The 18027-nt window shown below is 40.8% G+C and overlaps 1 protein-coding gene across 2 annotated transcripts in view; it reads right to left on the reverse strand.

Annotated features, from left to right (window-relative positions):
* MBP (myelin basic protein) overlaps positions 1–18027 on the reverse strand; it is a 174502-nt gene that overhangs the window by 26596 nt on the left and 129879 nt on the right. For both annotated transcript variants that reach the window (XM_074987536.1, XM_074987537.1), the window contains exon 4: positions 7142–7575. In XM_074987536.1, the coding sequence (XP_074843637.1) occupies positions 7142–7575 (434 nt within the window). The remainder of the gene's footprint in view (positions 1–7141; positions 7576–18027) is intronic.

Consider the following 18027-nt stretch of genomic DNA (forward strand, 5'->3'; position numbering starts at 1 on the left):
GTTAGGGATTCTGTCTCTCTAACAGTATTTCACCATCGTCAAATTGCTTGTGCTAAGAACACTTGCACCAATAGGGAGGTTCTGATAAGAGTTAAAGAAAACTGGATAGTTCTGGGGAAAAAAATTCTGACTGGAGAGTGACTAAAGAGGGGCTGGTTGAGGCCTAGAATTTTGTAGTTTTGTGGAGAGACATGTGGCCGAATCATTTAACCTCTGAGTTTTCTTCATCTGCAAAATGGATAATATTTACCTCTGAGTGCTGCAGGTTAAGGTCATTCTTATTTATGAAGAACTTCTAGATCCAGAGATGTAAGGTGCTGTGGCATTTCATGGAGGAAGGATGGATTATAAAAGTGGAACTTGTAGCTAATAATGAAGTGGCACAGGGTCAGCTGGACCAGTGAGTAGAAAATACAAATCAGGGCCACTATAGTATAAAATACGACAGGACTAGGACACATGCATGGCTGCATTAAGCCGCAAAGAGCGTACTGAACGATGCCTGCCAGTGCATAGTGGGTGAAATGCACCCCTGCATAAGAAAGCTTTTGCATCATTTGATCTTGAGTTGGGTTAATTTGTGCTCAAGCCCTTTGCAGGGGGTGATATTTTTCCCTTTTTGTACATAATTTTGTTCACCTTATAGGAAGATTACTGCTGCCCTGGATAGGGTTCTGAGTATTTCTTTAAATATAAATGTTTCAAATCCTGGTTATATTAGCAAAATAAAATCCTATATATCCTCATGCTCTGCTTGATGATGCTTTTGCCTGGTCAAATAGGTCAGTCTTGCTTTCCTGAAGTTGGTGAGGCCTGGGATCTGGCAAAACATCAGAATGAGTTCCAGAAGCCCTCTACTAAATACCCTGTCACAGTTGCTATCGCTATCATCCCTGTGACCTGACAAGAATGACCACACAAAAGTCTTTGTTTCAGTCACGTACTAGGAGGGGTCAGTTTGTTTATTTAAGAAAGGATTAATCTGAGAGGATAATGGTTTCTGGAAGGGTGTGATAAAAGCACAAGATAAAGGTCCCTGTACTAGCACAGGCCACAAAACAAACTAAGCCAGATCTTAAAGTGCACAATGGTTCAGGCAGAACTGTGTTGGAAAGAAGAGTCTGCTGGGCTTCAGAGAAAAAGTAAACAATTGACAGCACAGGAACCCCATGTTCAGATTAAATGTAAAGGTGGGTAGAGCCAAATGGACTCTTCCAGACTATCACTTCATGTTTATCTTTTCAATCAATTCAGTGTCCCTCTTCCTCTTAGTCTTGTTTCCAAGTAGTACTTGCTCTTGGTAATAATTATGGCAGCTTCTAACACCACAAGTTAATTGGTTCATATGCACAAAAAATGCAGTTCTCATAGGGCTGCAATGCTCCCACATCATCTCCTTCCTTGTTTCCTCCTGCTGCATTTTTGTACAATACCACTTATCTTTTCCCATTGCAGGTAGTTTGAGGTTGTTCCCATCAATATGTACAGGATGAACCTCTCTAATCCACACACTCTCAGCCATCAACATCCATAATCTGGTATAATTTTAGCTAGCTGGACAACCACTTATCATGGGTGTGACCAAGTTTGTCCATGGTCCCACAAAGTTTGTTTCTGGCCACTTGTTGTGACTCTGTGTTCTGTGCTGTTATTGAGTTGTAGTTGACCTCTAAATGTCTCCTAAGAGCCCAATAAGCAGGGGGAGTCTTGGTAATGTGCTGGACAATACTGACCTCCCATGGTCCAGCAAATTCTCTCGCTTGGCACTGGTAAGGTCCCAAGAGTGCTGGACTAGAGAGGTTCAACCTGTATTTTGTTTTGTGCAATCTAATGAATGATAATAAGAAACGGCCCTGTCTTAGAATATAAAAATATGGACCAGACAACTACAGTGCAAATATGAAATGGTTCTGGCACCAAAATTACAAATGAATGAATCCCTTACCAGAAGCAGCATCATCATGCATTAATTTTTGTATAGATCATTCTGTCTGTTCCTTTGCTGACTATATATTCACTGTATTTAGTTTGGTTTTTTTCCCCAAGGGGAGAGAATTTTTTAACTGTGGAGTGTTCCACCAAGCATACATACAAGCTCCCACAACCACCACTCCAGTGTTCTGAGATGGCACTCGCTACTGAATAAGGACCCAATCCTGCTATCACTGAGGTAAATTCAGAATATGACTTCTTGCTTTGTCTTCTTGCACACCAGTAGTCCCACAACATTTCCCAAACACTTACACTTTTCAACACACTGCTTTTTTCCTTGAGCTCAGTTAAATCCAATATATTTAGGGAGACCGGACTGTTAAGCTGCTTGATCTTTTTCTAGCCCGATGTTTGCCCACCATTTCACATGTATCGGTGTAGAGTGAGTAAAAATAAAAAATGGGACTAGCCCCATTTTGTTAATACACTAAGATAGTTAAAAACCAACTAATGAATTAGTACACCAGAGCTCTGTGACTTTAATAAATGAATATAAGCACATATAAAGCAAAAGATGAAAACAAAATCATGTTAATATTACAGCTACCATAAAGCAAGTATCATTGAATACATCACAACTTTTTTACAAGCCCATCATTTATACATTAGGTAAGTATACAAATGCAGTGGATAACACAACAAGAAGATTTTCCCCCAAAGGAATTAAAATAAAAGAAAGGTCACAGTAACTAACTACAATCTGAGCATTTTCTGTACTTTGGAAGTCTGTTGCTCATTGTGATAACTTTAAATTAGAATAAGCATAGACCTGAGCTGATATTTTTCCAGACCTTTAGTGGACTGGGTGTATTGTGATAGAATCTTGAACAAAAGAATAGTGGGGTGAGGTTTACATTTTGACAGATGGAATAAAAGGATCTTTTTCTTCTCTTAAAAGAAACCAATGAAATAGCTGTGATTCTAGCAACTCCTCTGTACACTTATTATTTAAAGAGTTCTGCTGGGCACTCCTTGGTGAACAAATACTGTTTTCAGTACCCCTCCCCACCAAAAAAGTTCCCAATGTATTAAGTAGCTTGATGTAATAAATACGCCATTTACTGCTGAGAAAGGAAATCCTATCTCCTAGTTCTGTACCCTTTACGCCCGCATCTTCATTTGTTTGTGAAAGAAATGTAGGAGCAGGACCCCATGCAGATGGCACATGGAAGGTTAGTGTGCATGTATTGGCTGTGTAAAATGTGTGCTTACTGTGCAGTAATGCAAAAAGGGAGATACAAGGAGCTTTACTAACAGACTTCAGTATTTCAATCAAGCCTTGACCTTGGGTTATTTTTCACAGTGTCTTTCATATGTTCCACTGTACCATACAAATGTAATTAAAGTTTGGAGTATAAAAGCTGCTGCCTCGCATGCACAGATTTGGTAGAAAACAAGCAATTTCATGATAAAATTCTGATAATGTAATTTACAGATTTAGTCTTTTGCAAAAACAGTATTTGTGACCACAACTTCAAATGAGGATTGAGAGATTTGAACATCCTGACACAGTAACATTTCAAAATGTTTTGTAAAAATTCATGTTGTCCTGCTAAGTTCTATAGTGATGAAAAGGGAAAACACACAAACACCTCAGATAAACTTAGTCTTGCATTGAGAAAAGTATTCCAAGTATGTTTGTACCATCATTATGTAGGGGCTTGATTCTATCATCCTTACTGAGCTTCTCTCTGCTAGTAGCAATAGTGATTTTACCATAAGCTCGGCATACTCAAGCCCTGTGTAGTTACATAACAAGGGCTTCATTAGCCTTTTTTTTCCTTTTATAATAGTGTGTGTTTTTGATATGGTTCACTCATCAAAAACTTGGTAGAGGGAAGAAGAAAATGGCAAACACAGCTGTTGCCATTGAAAGGAAACAATCTCTTCTTAAATTCTAGTGGGTCTATTTATTTTACTCCTCCAGAACTCCCACCTTCCTTAATACAGCTCCAAAATTCCAGGGTAGGAAGAACTTGCTCCCTGGAGGCCACAAAATGTTTATTGTTTTGTTTCCAGCCCACCTTTCCTTAAACAATAGAGAACATTATTAGCTCATGTACTTTTCACCCCTGGGTGTAAGAAGACTATGCCTCCATGAGGAATTTATAATGTTTCTGCCTGAATGTCAGCTCTCAGTCTGTACAAAGAGCAAGTGTTATCTCTACATTCCGATATTTACGGGTGTGGGCAGTGGAGATGTATGCTCCCAGTGGTGCATGGCATGGCAGTAGTTGGGGAGAATCCACAAGAAATACAACAGCAGAATAGCTCTCAAATTCACAAAGCTGCACGCTTGTTACAAAACTATTTCTAGCAACATGAACAACACAACTCCAAAAATACATTTTACATCCCTTTGTCATTGCCATCTATTAAATGCAGGCTACAGCCACAATACAGCAGAAGACAGGCCCACTGGGGAATTGATCTTCCAGGGTTTCATTTCACTCATGCGCAAAATGACACGCCCAGAAGTCGATGTTGACCCCTGTAATCCTCTCGAGCAGGGAGGAATCAGAAAGATCAACAGGAGAAATGCTCCCATTAACATTCTGCTGTGTGGACGGACATGGAAGCTGACTGCGGATAAATCACTTTTAGCTGTGCAGTTGGCGTGGTTAAAATTGCATACCAGCCATCAACTGCCGTCTAGTACGGACACAGCTGTGGTGCGCAGCAAATCTGGAAAGCTGCCTGAGGGTTTGTTTGACATTTTTTAAAATGCTTTCAGGGTGAAGCAGATATTTTTTCTACTTCTCTAAATAATTCAGTAATTAAATTTATTTTAGTTTTAAGTGTAAATGAGAATCAGACATCTATGTTTCCTCTTATTTATACACAAAGATAAGGAGCACAAAACTTTCTAAATGATTCAAGATGACTATGTAACACTCATATTTAAGCTTTCTCAAACATTAATGGAAACAAATGGCAGGAGAACTTGTTGGATTTCTGGAGTAGATTCCTAAGAGATGTTTTTATGAAGCAGCATAGTTGTTTCTGTGAACAATGAGATGCTTTGGCACTAGAAGTCAGTGATGCTAGTTCAAATATTGTTATTGACTTGGGCCATGCTAACAGTTTTTATATGTTTACAGGTTAACTCTAAGGCAGCATTTTAAAGCATTAAAAGTAGCTTTTAAAAAAGCAGTTTTCTTCCTGTCCTTAAAATAGTTTGTTTTGCTCTGCAGGCACTGTTTGCTGTTAAGATTTTTCCACTCCAGTCACTCTGCCCTTAATCTAACAGTGCTGAAGATCAAGCAAGATACAAGAGAGAAGGTACTTAATTGTACTGTGCATGACTACATACAGACTTCACAATGACTTGTAAATACAGAAATCCACAATTTGCACCCACTTTAGGTCACTGCCACCATCACTGAAAATTGATTTCATTGCAATACAAAAACTAATACTTGCCTCTATTTTTGTGTGTGCAGATTCTATTATTATTTTACATTGATCCCCTGAGCTATAAAAAGCAAATATATACTGGCTTTTAGACCATTCAATGCTATGATTACTCATTAATAGAAAGAGTTGAAGATAGCCAGTCACATTCAGTAATCCATTTCAAATTGGGAGAAACTCATGCCTGTGGCAATGATAGCAAGAAAAGAATTTTCTCCTCAAGACAACAGCACACTCTATATCATTAGCTGCTGCATGAACATTATAATATTCTGTTCTTACACAGAGCTTTTCCGAGGTGGGCAAGCATTATGATTCCCCATTTACAGGAGGAGAAACAGAGATATTAAAGGACTCACTTAGTATCATCCAACACATCAATGGTGAATCCAGGAATAGAACCTGCCTTTCAGTCCTACCTACTAAGACATATTGCTAATGAAAATCAATAGACACTATCCTTCGCCTGTACAGTAAGAGCTTGCATGTGCGTTTGATATCAAATCACACTAAGTTTTTAGAGAGTGGTTTTATTATGGTCTAAACTTCAAGTGTTCTTCATATCAAAAAGGCATTATAGCTGTTTAGTTTACTAGTTAATTTAGCATATCTACAAGTAATAACCTGCTGCTGGGAGCAACACTGATTTTCACCGACACACAAGGATTATAAGGAAGTGCTCCTAAAGTGAGTATTTTGTACTAAATCTCACACAGGTGAAAATTTTTAGCTACCCAGCCAGCTGATATTTTATTAAAGCAAAGTTTCCATTCAAGATCACTGTAGCCCACACAAAACCAAGCTATACAGCAACAGACTAATCATACTTTAAACTCAGAACCAAGAGGTCACAGAACCAAAGCTTTAAGGAAATATCAGCATACTTATAAACCTCTGTATTAATCCTGGAGTGGGTAGGAATATAAACTATGTTCTACACCTCTCAGCACCTCTGTTTCCTGCATGAGTTGTTTTTTTTTAAATCACATTGAAGATATTTTCTTATGCTAAATGTCATAATTGTGAATGCTAAGAGCTCACAAAAGTCCTAGTATTCAATCCACAGATGTTTGCAGGTACAATTATGATTATTCATCCATCCCATGCAATCAGAATCAAATAGCTTGACCACAGTAAATTCATGTTTCAGGAGAATTTCTGACAAATTATCTCAACCACAATCTTGTGTCTTACAAAGTTGTGCTGATTTTACAATACAGAATGGTGAGGCAGACGCCAACAAAAGATACCACTCAGAAATTAGAGAAGGTAAGTCCCTCCCCGTGCAGGATTGTCTGGGGGCATGTGTGCCTGTTAGTTTTGAGAAACAATTGAGACAAAATGGTCCTGAAAGAAAAAACAAGAGTAGCCTGAAGCGTCTCTAAATTGTTCAATAGACAATACACCACTTATATAATGTTCACAAGTCTCTCAGTAATGTCTTCAGAGCCACACCCTGATTTATAAATACGTTAGATTTCCAGACAGTGGAAGAGTGGTTCTCCCCAGAAACTGATAAACATTCTCTGGTGCAAGCTCATAAAATTTTTTAGTGCTATGCTATTGTATTTCTTATTGAAGACAAACAGCATATTGGACACCTGCAATACCTTCCTGGTAACTAAATCAACTCTTGCTCTATGGTGGTTACTTAGTTCACCTTTCTCTTCTCCCACCCTGTCCTTTTTTAACTGTATTTTATTTTGCTGTAGCTGTTCTAGTCCTCAGAGCTCACCTTGCCCGAGCCCCTCCTGGGAACTTGTTTTTCACCTCCAAAGAATCTGCCCAGCGAATCAAGTAGACCCGAGTCTCTGTGGTGCCTTGGAGATCCATGTCTAGCATGGTCTATGGTGCTTGCAGTTGCCATTTTTGATCCGTGACGGAAAGAGGAGCGTTTCTGTGAAGCCATCAAATCCGAGTTCTCTGACGCTGCAGCACTGTCCTCTTGAATGGTCTGTAGCTCATCTGACTCTGAGGGCCTATCTTTGAAGGTGTTGTCCTCCCTTCCTGGGGCATCTCGGGAAAAGAGGCGGATCAAGTGGGGGCGACCACCCGTGTCAGCTGGGTTGGCATCCTTCCAGACATTCTTTGAGTCTGCTGTGCCCTTGGAGTCTGTCACCGCTGTGCTCTTAGTGGAGGTCCCATTGTTCTGGTTCACATCTGCCTCTCCTACAAACAACAAGAATGAGAGATGAATACAGGCCTATGAAAAACAGAGCATTGAAACAATGCTGCTTTCTTTCACTCATCTTGAGTTAGTCATTTCATGCAAAATCCATAGAATATGTTCTCTCCCCAAATGTCTTTAAGAAAACTAATCTATCTTGCACCAGAACTGTGTTCTCATATTTAGCTTGCACTGGGACTATGTGAATTTTTAGATTTTAAAATCTAAAAGTGTTTGGAAATAGCTGAAGTTTGCTATAAAATGTTTGCAACTGTAATTTATCAATGCCATCAAATCATCTCAGTGCTTATGCTGTAGGTGATAACCCTGCTTTATCATCAGTGTCGCTACTTGCCATTTCTAAAAACCATAAAAAGATTTGGAGCTGTATTTCCAGTTCTGCTGCTGTCCCTCTTTGAATAACATTACAACTAACTCTGCACTCTGTTGTACAGACTAGAACGTTCATTGGACTCTGTTAGAATTCTCTAATGTTCAAATCCCCATTGAATCCAGGCTGTGTTGGCTAATATATTTCCCAGCTCACTACTCTGCTCTCTCAATCTGTTCCCCAGTTTCTTCTGAACTAGAAAATTGCATTTCCCTCTTAGAAAAGGACTGTCCTTGATGTTCTCTTGTGCCAGTTATACTTAAAGATCAGCTTGAGAGAAACATTTTGCCCTCTGTCTGACACATACCCCCCTCTCTTAGCAAAGGGCCCAGACCTTAGTAAAATGGCAAACAGTGCACTCAAGCCATCTTTTCAAAGTTGGGCTGCATTCTAATGTGCACCAGTGCACTATGTGGAAGGTGCAGCGCATGTTTATATTGCAGCTGTGTTTTCCAGTGTGGGTAGATTCTCACTAGCTCAGCTTGAAGTTGCAGCCCTGATCTTGGCTCGGGCTGTCTACCAGAACCAAGTCACTGTGGCTGACCTTCCTGGGTCCAAGCTTCAGCCGTGCCATAGCATCTACTGATATATTCAGTGCACTATCTTGAGTCTGTCTACCCAAAGTGACACACAGCACAGTTCTACAACCCTTAAAGGGAGTAGCTTCCACATCTATTGACAAATAATATGACTTGATGCAGAACACATGTTGCAAAATCAAGCTAGTTTCCAATGAAGAGTAGTAAATCAGTAAGTTTGGAGAGTTCTTCAGCAGTCAGCCACAGGTAACTTTTTAAAAGAAAAAAATGCATGAAAACAGCCTCCAGAGTGATTATTCATTTGGGATCAGGATGGGAAAATGGAAACAAGTATTGAAGTCATTGGCAAAACTTTGACTGGCTTCAGTAGAGTCAGGAGTGGATCAGACTATACACCACGATATGTGCTTTTCTACGTGTTCTGTCTGTACTTTGCCGCTTCAGCCAAGGATTTTAACTTCTACATGGCACAAAACTCCTGAAAAAAAGAGCATTCTGGGGTTTCCTTTCTTTTACATACAACAAGTTTAATGGGGATGGGCTCAGAACAAGGCCACAGCTGATCACATTGCAACATGTGGCAACAAAATTACTGCAGGTAGATGTATTTTATTTGTATGACAAAATTCATGTGCAAACAGGCGGACCAGAAATTATAACCTGAGGGATATGAGTAAATCAGATACTGTTTGTCTTCTTGTAGAAAGTTTGTTTGTGCAAGACATACTACCTGAGTGGGAAATGTGCCTTCTAGCTAGAGTGGAAATTCAGTTCTTCCCTCCCCATAAAAGAGATTAAGGTTATGGCTTCATTACTAGGGAAGATCGACGCTGCCGCAGTTGATCTTCTGGAGATCAATTCTGCAAGTCTCGTCGGGATGTGCTAAATCAAACTTACTGGGGCACCTGTGGTGGTGCTAGTACTTCTGCCCCTTGTTGGGAAAACATGGTAGAAATGATGCGGATGCCTGAAATTAGGTAAGTTGACTCCAGCAATGTAATTACAATAGCTAGAATTGAGTACGTTACTTCCCCCTTCCCCTGTAGTGTAGACCTGCCCTTAGGGATAAAATTGTACTTAAGCAGTGACAGTTACCATTGAAAATATTGCAGCTTTTTTTGCGTTCTGCGGTGTAGTTTGTTTTATGAGGACTATTCCTAGCATGCTTACATTTTCATGTATTGAAGGATCAAAACGTTACCAGATTGTTAGTTGATCACCATAGCTTTCTAGATGGAGCTAAGCAGTGGGTTTGGGAGCAACAGAAACAATAATTAGCTTTATTTATTTAACACTGGTTTACCTTCTATACCATCATACCAATTCAAATGAGCCAATACAATAGTGATATTGTATTTAATTAAATGGATTAGCAAAACAGCAGAGCATCTGCATACTAATACTTCTATAACAGTTGTGCTTTGTGTCACTGAATAGTTATTTGTAAGGAACAAAGGGCATTTGTGCGACAAAAGTAGCTTCTCTCAACACATTAGCAGGGAGCTGTAACATGAAAATGCACTTAATTTTTCCTTTACATTTTTACAGTGCTAAACCCATTTAATGTTTAGTGAGAAGCATAACAATATTAACCGAAGCCATGCATTCCTTTTCCAACGTATGTGTGCCTCTTTTGCTGTATTACATAGGTATGACCCATCGAATTACCAAATAGTTCTAATATTAACATCTGACAATCTGCATTTCAGTATTCAATTATTATATAATTAAAAATTAAGTTACAGCTTTCTTATAAAGAAAGGTATTCCATCATAACCTCAGCTAAGTAACAAACAAGGGTTTTTCTTTTTTTCCCCTCAGGTGAGGGAAATGGTCTGTGCCACTTAGTTATCATAGAAAGAACATCTCAGTTTGTAGGTATACTGGGTAGGGAAAAGGGAGGCTTAAAATCTTTGCAAATAGATTGGATCTTTTGGCTATAATTATGGCATAAAGCACGTCATAGCCTTTTATCTCAAAAATATTACAATACCTGCTGTACCCTGAAGGAAATACTGGCCCAGGCTCTCATATGGCTCTGCAAGAAAGATAAAAATAGGGACCCCCCTGTGAATCCAGTATGCAGTGCATTGATGGGCAGCCATCTCAAAAGTAGTAGGAAGGAAGGACATGTGACTATAGTCCTAGACCTCCCAGGAATGGCCATTTTCAAGCAACTGCAGGAACTGCATGCAGGATACTCCCTGAAAGCTTGTACACCAGGTCCGTGTCTACACTTAGGAAAAACTTTGAAATGATAGGAATAAGGGGATTTCAATGTTTGCACAGTCTGTTCAAAAAGGACCCGTGCAGATGAGCCATGCACGAGTGAAATGCAGCACTTTCAAAGTGCTGTGGCTGGCAGCATGCTAATGAGGCACTGAATATTAATTTCAGTGCCTCATTAGTATTCTTCAAGTTGGCCATTAGCATGGCCATTTCGAAGTTTGTCATAAGTGTAGACATAGCCCCAGTGTAGACATAGCCCAGTTGTGCTAACACACGAGGGCCCAAGGAATTCTGATGTGTACAGCACTTGAACAGTTTGTTAAAGAGGGAACAAATTCCTGGAGAAACCCCGACTTGTAAAAATGCGGCATTCTGCTAATGAATACATCTTCTAAACATACCACTAGGTGCCTTTTACAAATAAGCTATGCTGCTCGTGGGGAAGAAGGCATATTACCTTGAAGAGCTGAATTCGCTAATTAGATTTAGTTTCTGGCTTAAACAACATTGTAAGGGAAAATGCAGATTTCAAATAAGCAAACAAAATTTGAGAGATTTTTGAAAACTGTTGGCCTAATCCTTCTCCCTATGACTTCGGTAGCAGAGTTAGGCTAATCCAAAAGGCTCAGCTACACAGGACATTAGCGCATGGCAAGCTGAGACACAAATGGAACCCTGCTATTTTGTTACTCACTAGCTGGCGCTTTGGACTCTGCTACCATATATATAGTAAATTCCATAGCACACTATGATTAACTGTTTTCAGGGGGCACCGGTGTGTGTGTGTGTGTGTGTGTGTCAGACTCACAAGGCTCTTGGACAAGATGAGGGTGGGGTTCCTTACTCCCATAAGGGGGCAGGCCTTGATGTTTTTGAACAGCATGGAACAGTGTAAAGGAAAACAAAGTACCTACAATGGTACGATAAAACTGTTTCGGTTGCATAGTCAAACATCCTAAAGCTAGGAAATGCCAGAACTCATGTTGCATGGGCAAACTTAATTCACTCTTCTGGAGTATGCTACATAGGCATTGTGAGAGCATCTTTAATTCCATGTTCACATGACCAAGTCCATCCTGTGCAAAAATAGTATGTGATAGTATATAACTACACAGAGTTGCATACACAAAAGCAGACTACATTCAGATTGCTTGTGCAGCCTGAATACTAATAATGTCCAGCTTTGAGTGTTTGACATCAGAATCTAAACAGTTTTCTTTTTTTGAAAGGAAAATGGTAAAACCACGTTCCAATTGTGCAACTCTTCTGGCTGTGTACCCATCAATTATGTAACAGTGATCCTGGGTAACGCTATCAAAATAGGCATTTGATCTGACCTCTCCATTTCATTCTCAAAGAGGAGAGTGGTTATCAGAAAGAACCCCAATGTTTTGCTCTTGCATGCCGTGTTTAACCACTGGTGTGCACTGAAATGCTGCAACAGCACAGGTGTATCATGCTGCTTGGGGTGGTTGATTTTTCACCACCCTGAGCAATGGAGTTAAGGTTTTTCCAGTGTAGACTTAGCCTAAAGACGTTCACCTTACAAATTACGGAGTATGACAAGATACTTTGATGGACTGCTCTCAGCTTTTAAATATCACAAATACCTGACAGATTTTCCTTCGAGTATATTTAGAGACTGCTACTGCACTGTAGAACCTGGTCGCTCAAAGTCAGGAATTTGGCCATTTGCATAACATTTACCAAACATGGCTTCTTTACTAAGAAAATATACCAGTACACCTCAGAATTGTTTTACTATTTGCTTCTGTAGCTTTGTTCATTTCTGAGGTTTGAAATGGACAATGGTAATTCCTGTATTCCTATAAACAGATATTCCCAGTGGAGTGTTGTGCTCTGCTCCTCATCTAAATTTGTGGAGGAATTTATGGTGTTTATAATTTATCGTCTTCATTCATGACAGGCTGCCAGACTAATACAGTGCTTGTGGACACAATCTTTCTTTACACATTGGATTGGGTAATCAATGATGGGAGCTCCCTTAGGCTGTGCTTGTGGATGCAGGTAGCTCATGGAGCCCCCTTCCTATCCTTCTGTATGCTCCATAGAGATAGGCATGGCAGGCAGGAGCCTGCCAAAGGGTCCTGCTGGGCTGGTGGCTGGGGTCCCACCCCTCCTCTTCTGTTCTCCTTGCTGCTGTCAGGGGTGGCAGTTGTGTTAACCTGAGACACATGCAACTTGACTGTGTGTATCTCAAGGGTTTACTGTATTAAGCATTTTGGGACAAATAACAGTCTGCTACAATGACTGTGTACAGGAGCGTGGGGCCTTTATCGCTGTTGGAGCCTTGAGGTGCACCTGTCATACAAACACAATTATAAACTTTCACATTTGTTCTCCTAGTATTTAGCACTTTCATGCCAATTTCTGAAAATACGTGCGAAACAGTGACATAGTACTGCAACTTCTTCTATTTCTGCCCCCTACACTGTTATCGGAGGGCTTGAGCCTGTGCTCTACTCAGCACTGTTTGCAAACACCTTTGACTTTTCAGAACTGCAACAACTTTCTCAAATGTCCTTTTGACCAACTTATATACACAGGTCAAATTCTTCCACAAATCCCAAATTCTAACACTGCATATTTCTGCATTTGGCCACCCCTATCAGTAGCACTCATGAAAAGGCAAGTTCTTTAAAGCTTCTCTCTCTGGTGACATCAACTTGCTGTTGCCTCAGTGGAGTTGTTAGCCTCCTACTCCTCATCTAATGGTGGAGTCTGGCAAAGCACTGGCAAAGCGTGCTCTTTATTGTACGTGACAGAGAAACTGAGCTGGCACTTGCTATTTACTGCAGGCTCTCCAGCTTGCTCTTTCAACAGCCCTTCATACAAAAGGTACTGAACAAGGGGCAAATGACTGAAGTTTCAGAGCTGATTATTATGGAGGGGAGGAGGTTGGATGCAAAGGGGAACAATTGCACATGATGTGCCTTGGACTGGGTAGGAAGCAAGGGCTGCAGCAGGTCCAGGCCATTGCTGTTCAGCACCACAGCTGCTCTGAAGGCATGTCTTAGCTCTGGGGAAGATCAGCACCACCAAGGTCTATCTTCCCAAGTTCGATTTAGTACATTTGGTGAGGATGAGCTAAATCACACTCACAGGCACCGATTCTCCTGCTGCTCACCAGTAAGGGAAGCTTTTGCTCCCACTGACCTTCCGCAGTGGAGATAGAGTAGAAGAGCAAACTAAGGTACATTGACGCCAGCTGCATGATTAATGTACCTGGAGTCACATATCTTAATTTGACCTTCCCTTTTACTGTAGGCCTGGACTCAGATGAGAGGACTGTTCAGTGAGCAAAGCTATCAAATGTCAGACATGTCCAGCAAGATGATTATGGATTGTCTGTGGGTTGGGATGGGTCATCCCTCCACCTAGCAACAGATTTATTTTGGCTTGTGGCTAGAGCTCCCTTCATGGACAGGGTGCAGAACAACCCTAACCTAGCCACAGCAGGAACACGCCCACGTCCCAGGAAGGGTGTGCCCCATATCACTGCTCTACCTCCACCGTGCTCCTCATCTGAATTGGTGGAGGTGCTAGCTGGGAGAAGGCCCTGTGTTTAAAAAAGTGGTGATTGTGCATTGTCCTCCCTTGGCAATCAGGGAACTAGACAAAGGACTACACACAAGCTAGCCTCTGCTTCACACACCAAAGCACAGGAGAATTTACTGGTCATTTTTGAAACAACTGCTTTGTTTGAATGCCTCAATTGTAAATAAGATTTTCAACGAGGGCACGAGTTAGATTGGCATCATTACATTCTAAGTGCAAAGAACAAGATTTACCAAAAAGAGAGAGGCTTGAGACTCGACTCCACAGTTACACTCTGAGAACCAGTTTCCAGCAAGCATTTACATAGCATGAAAATCCAATTTTTAAAGCAGTCCTCTTTGGAATGGACTGCATGTACAGAGAACAGTTGGTAAACATGCTCCAAGCATAATGCTCAGTTAATGTGTTTAGCTGTTACATAAACATTTCCCCTCATTTGCTGAGCTGAGTGGATGCTGAAGAATAATAACAGTATGTCTCCCCAGGAGCCAAATCATCATAATACCCATATGAATTTTTATTAGGCCAGTGCTGTACTCTTGGTCAAAAGAGCACTTTCATTTATAAACCCTCACATGTCAGGTACTTAGTGGTTGTGGAAAACAACTTCACCTCAAGAAAGGTGAAATGTTGGGATTAAAATTCTAATTAGCTAGTTTTGAATATCCAAGCCTACAAAATAACTGTTCAAGAGTTTTTTGTTTTACATTTGGATAACTCAAGTGCTCTTTTCTTCTAGAATTTTAAACACACCCTCGAAGTATATTGGTTGTGTTTTTTTTTTTTTGAAAATTGTTTAGAAATATAATTCTGCCTATGCCAAACCTGATATTCTTCCACTCTTTTAGTAAAGTAGTAAGATTTACAGATCTGTCTTTGCTTGTGTTTATCTCAATTTTATCCCCAAAATCAATATCTGCAAACTCCAATACAATATTGAGGAAATCGCTCTCTAGAACCAACAACTTTCAGTCTGTTCTTCAAGACGACACCCCTTAAGGACAAAAAACAAAAAACAAAAACCCCAATATCAACCAACCATACCTTCTTCTGTTTATGCTGACTTCCTCTACAACAATGGTTCCCAAACCTTTTGGAATCACGCCCCCACTTCCCCCCGTTTTGATTTTTGAGAAACACACCCCCCCCCACCTTTCTTTACCCTCATATAACCCCCTTTTAATAAAAAAAAAATTCATTATTTAAAATAAATACAAAAACTATAGTTAAAAATAAGCACAAATAGTTTTTCTTGGCCCCTTGCAGGTGCCTGGTACAGCCCGAGATGGCCAGCTACCTGAGCCCCATGCCAGCTGCCAGAGCTGATGGCAACAGCTGCCTGCCTGCCTGAGACCTGCACTGCCTGAGCCGTGTGCCATGGGGGCCAGCCGGCTGCCTGAAGCCTGCGCTGCCAGGACCAGCTACCTGCCCCAGCTCCAAGTCATCTGCCCACCCAAGCCCCAAGCTACCAGGGCAGCCACGCACCTGCCAGCCTGAGCTGCCCGAGCCCCATGCTGCCAGGGCCAGCCGCCCAAGCCCCATGATTCCCACAAGTTGGCCAGCTGCCCGAGCCCATCCCATCCCGTAAAACCCAGCACCACCAGTCCCCTCTCTTACCCCATTCCCCTCACCTGACCCAGGCACCCCCAGCCTCCCCTCTAAGCCCATTCTCCGCAACCCACACTCACTCATCTTTGCAGGAAGCAGCTTGCTCTGTGTGGGTCTTCACCAGCTGCCTGTTTTTTTATAGCAGTTGCACCAGGTCACCCATGTAAAATGGTAGGGGCTGAGAGCCAGAAACAAAGACTCTTTCTTCAGGTGGGGGGAATACTGGGGAGAGGGGCTGGGTTGCCTCGCATGCCCCCCATCTGGAATTTCCTCACCCCCCCCCCCATGGGATCATGACCCTCAGTTTGGGAAACCATGATCTACAATGACAAATTAAAGGTTTCTGTCCTTCAAGCTGCTCTATGACCTTGCCCCATAACATCTAAAAGTTTGCCTAAAACTTTAGGCAAAATCCTGGCTGTCAGCTCTGCTCTGTGTACTAAACAGACTTGGAAGTATTTGGTTTTTATCAACAAATCTCACATTCTCTCACAGTACATACACATACAGCAGTATATATAATTTCACTGAAAATAAACAATGTGAAAAAAAATGCTGCTAGAGAACACAGTTTGATTTAATGATGAGTATTCTGACATACAATATTGACAGGTTCTGTTAATGGTTATAAAGCTTTCCAAATTAAATTGCCTACTGTCACTAAATAACTTACCCCCCCCCGCCCAAGAAAAAATTTTGGTGATTGAAAATGTTTAAAAAATTGCTCACAAATAGACATTATGGCTCAGTCTACACTAGAAGCATCTGTCTATTACTGTTGGAAGAGCTGTTCTGACCAACTTCTGTTGACAATCTGCTCTGTCGACAAAAGGCCCCCAGAGCATTTACGCAGCTTTTTGGTGACAGTTTGTTGAGAAAATGCATTTTGTGTGTGGATGCTCCATGAGATGTAGCCTGTAAGAATAAACTCAACTATTTCGTGCCTAACAATAAAAGTAAAGCTTGCTTAAGCAGGAGACAGAATCTCAAACAAAACACTCACAGGACTGAAGGATTCATCAGAAGCTTCACCACTTCGTGCACAAGGCACACACACACTCTCATATTCCCACCCCCTTCCGAGTATGTACATTTTAAAAAAAAAAACAACCCTCAAACACTACACTACACACACAAGCCTTTCCCTTGAGAAGAGGTTGAGAAAGAACAATCCGAGCAAGACAAGTACTAGTGACACTAATTAATGTACCAGTGGAAGGTTAAGAGGGTGGTAGAGGGACCTACATAGAAGAAAAGCAAAAACAGGGTTCCCCACACTGATAGCAGATTTGTGGCTGTATAACTATACTGACTAGAGTGGAATTATTCTGCCACAAATTTGTTGTAACAGAGTGAAGAAAAGATCCAGTGAATTCTTTGGCACTTTTCTCCTTAACATGCAATTATTGTACTAGATGTGATATAAAAAGGGCACCCTCTTATTTGAAAGAACTGTCTGGAGGTCATTTCATAACCATTTGGTCTACCAAAGAATTGCTTTTATTTCTGTTTGAAATGTGCTGACTATAACTGTGGAAAAATGAGTTGATTCTGTTCTGCTTCCTGCATTACACAATAAATGCTGATCAAGTTCTGATGGACAGGATATTATTACTGTTGCCAAAGTGCAGCTTAATTTTTAGATTTGATGTTGAGTTTGATTTGTCTTACCTTACCATTACAAGCTTCACCTGAAATATCATGTGGAGGAGAATGTGGCTTTTTTTTTTTTTTTTTTTTTTTTTAAAGTGTTTCACTTTTCTCATTATAGCTTACATTTACAGTGCTGTTTTTCTCCAACTATTAAATTACATCATGATTTTCCATGTTAAGAGTGACTAAATAATGCTAGATGTAATCTGGTCTATTGACAAGAAAAAAGCTGGTTTCTCTGGCTGCAAGAATTGACAACTCTCTTAAGATCTAAAAACCATCTTGGCTGCTGTCTGGCTCATGGACCATCCACATGCAAAGAGTCTCCAGGTGCAGTTCTATCCTCTAGCACTGCAGAGTTGTAACAGAAAACAGTTTGACCCAGCAATAAATTATTTATCTATCAGGTCACCCCACCCCGTCCAAAAATCCAGCTACTGATATGTTTGCTCTGC

This window comes from Carettochelys insculpta, chromosome 2 (genome assembly GCF_033958435.1).
Source record: "Carettochelys insculpta isolate YL-2023 chromosome 2, ASM3395843v1, whole genome shotgun sequence".
Taxonomy (NCBI): domain Eukaryota; kingdom Metazoa; phylum Chordata; order Testudines; family Carettochelyidae; genus Carettochelys; species Carettochelys insculpta.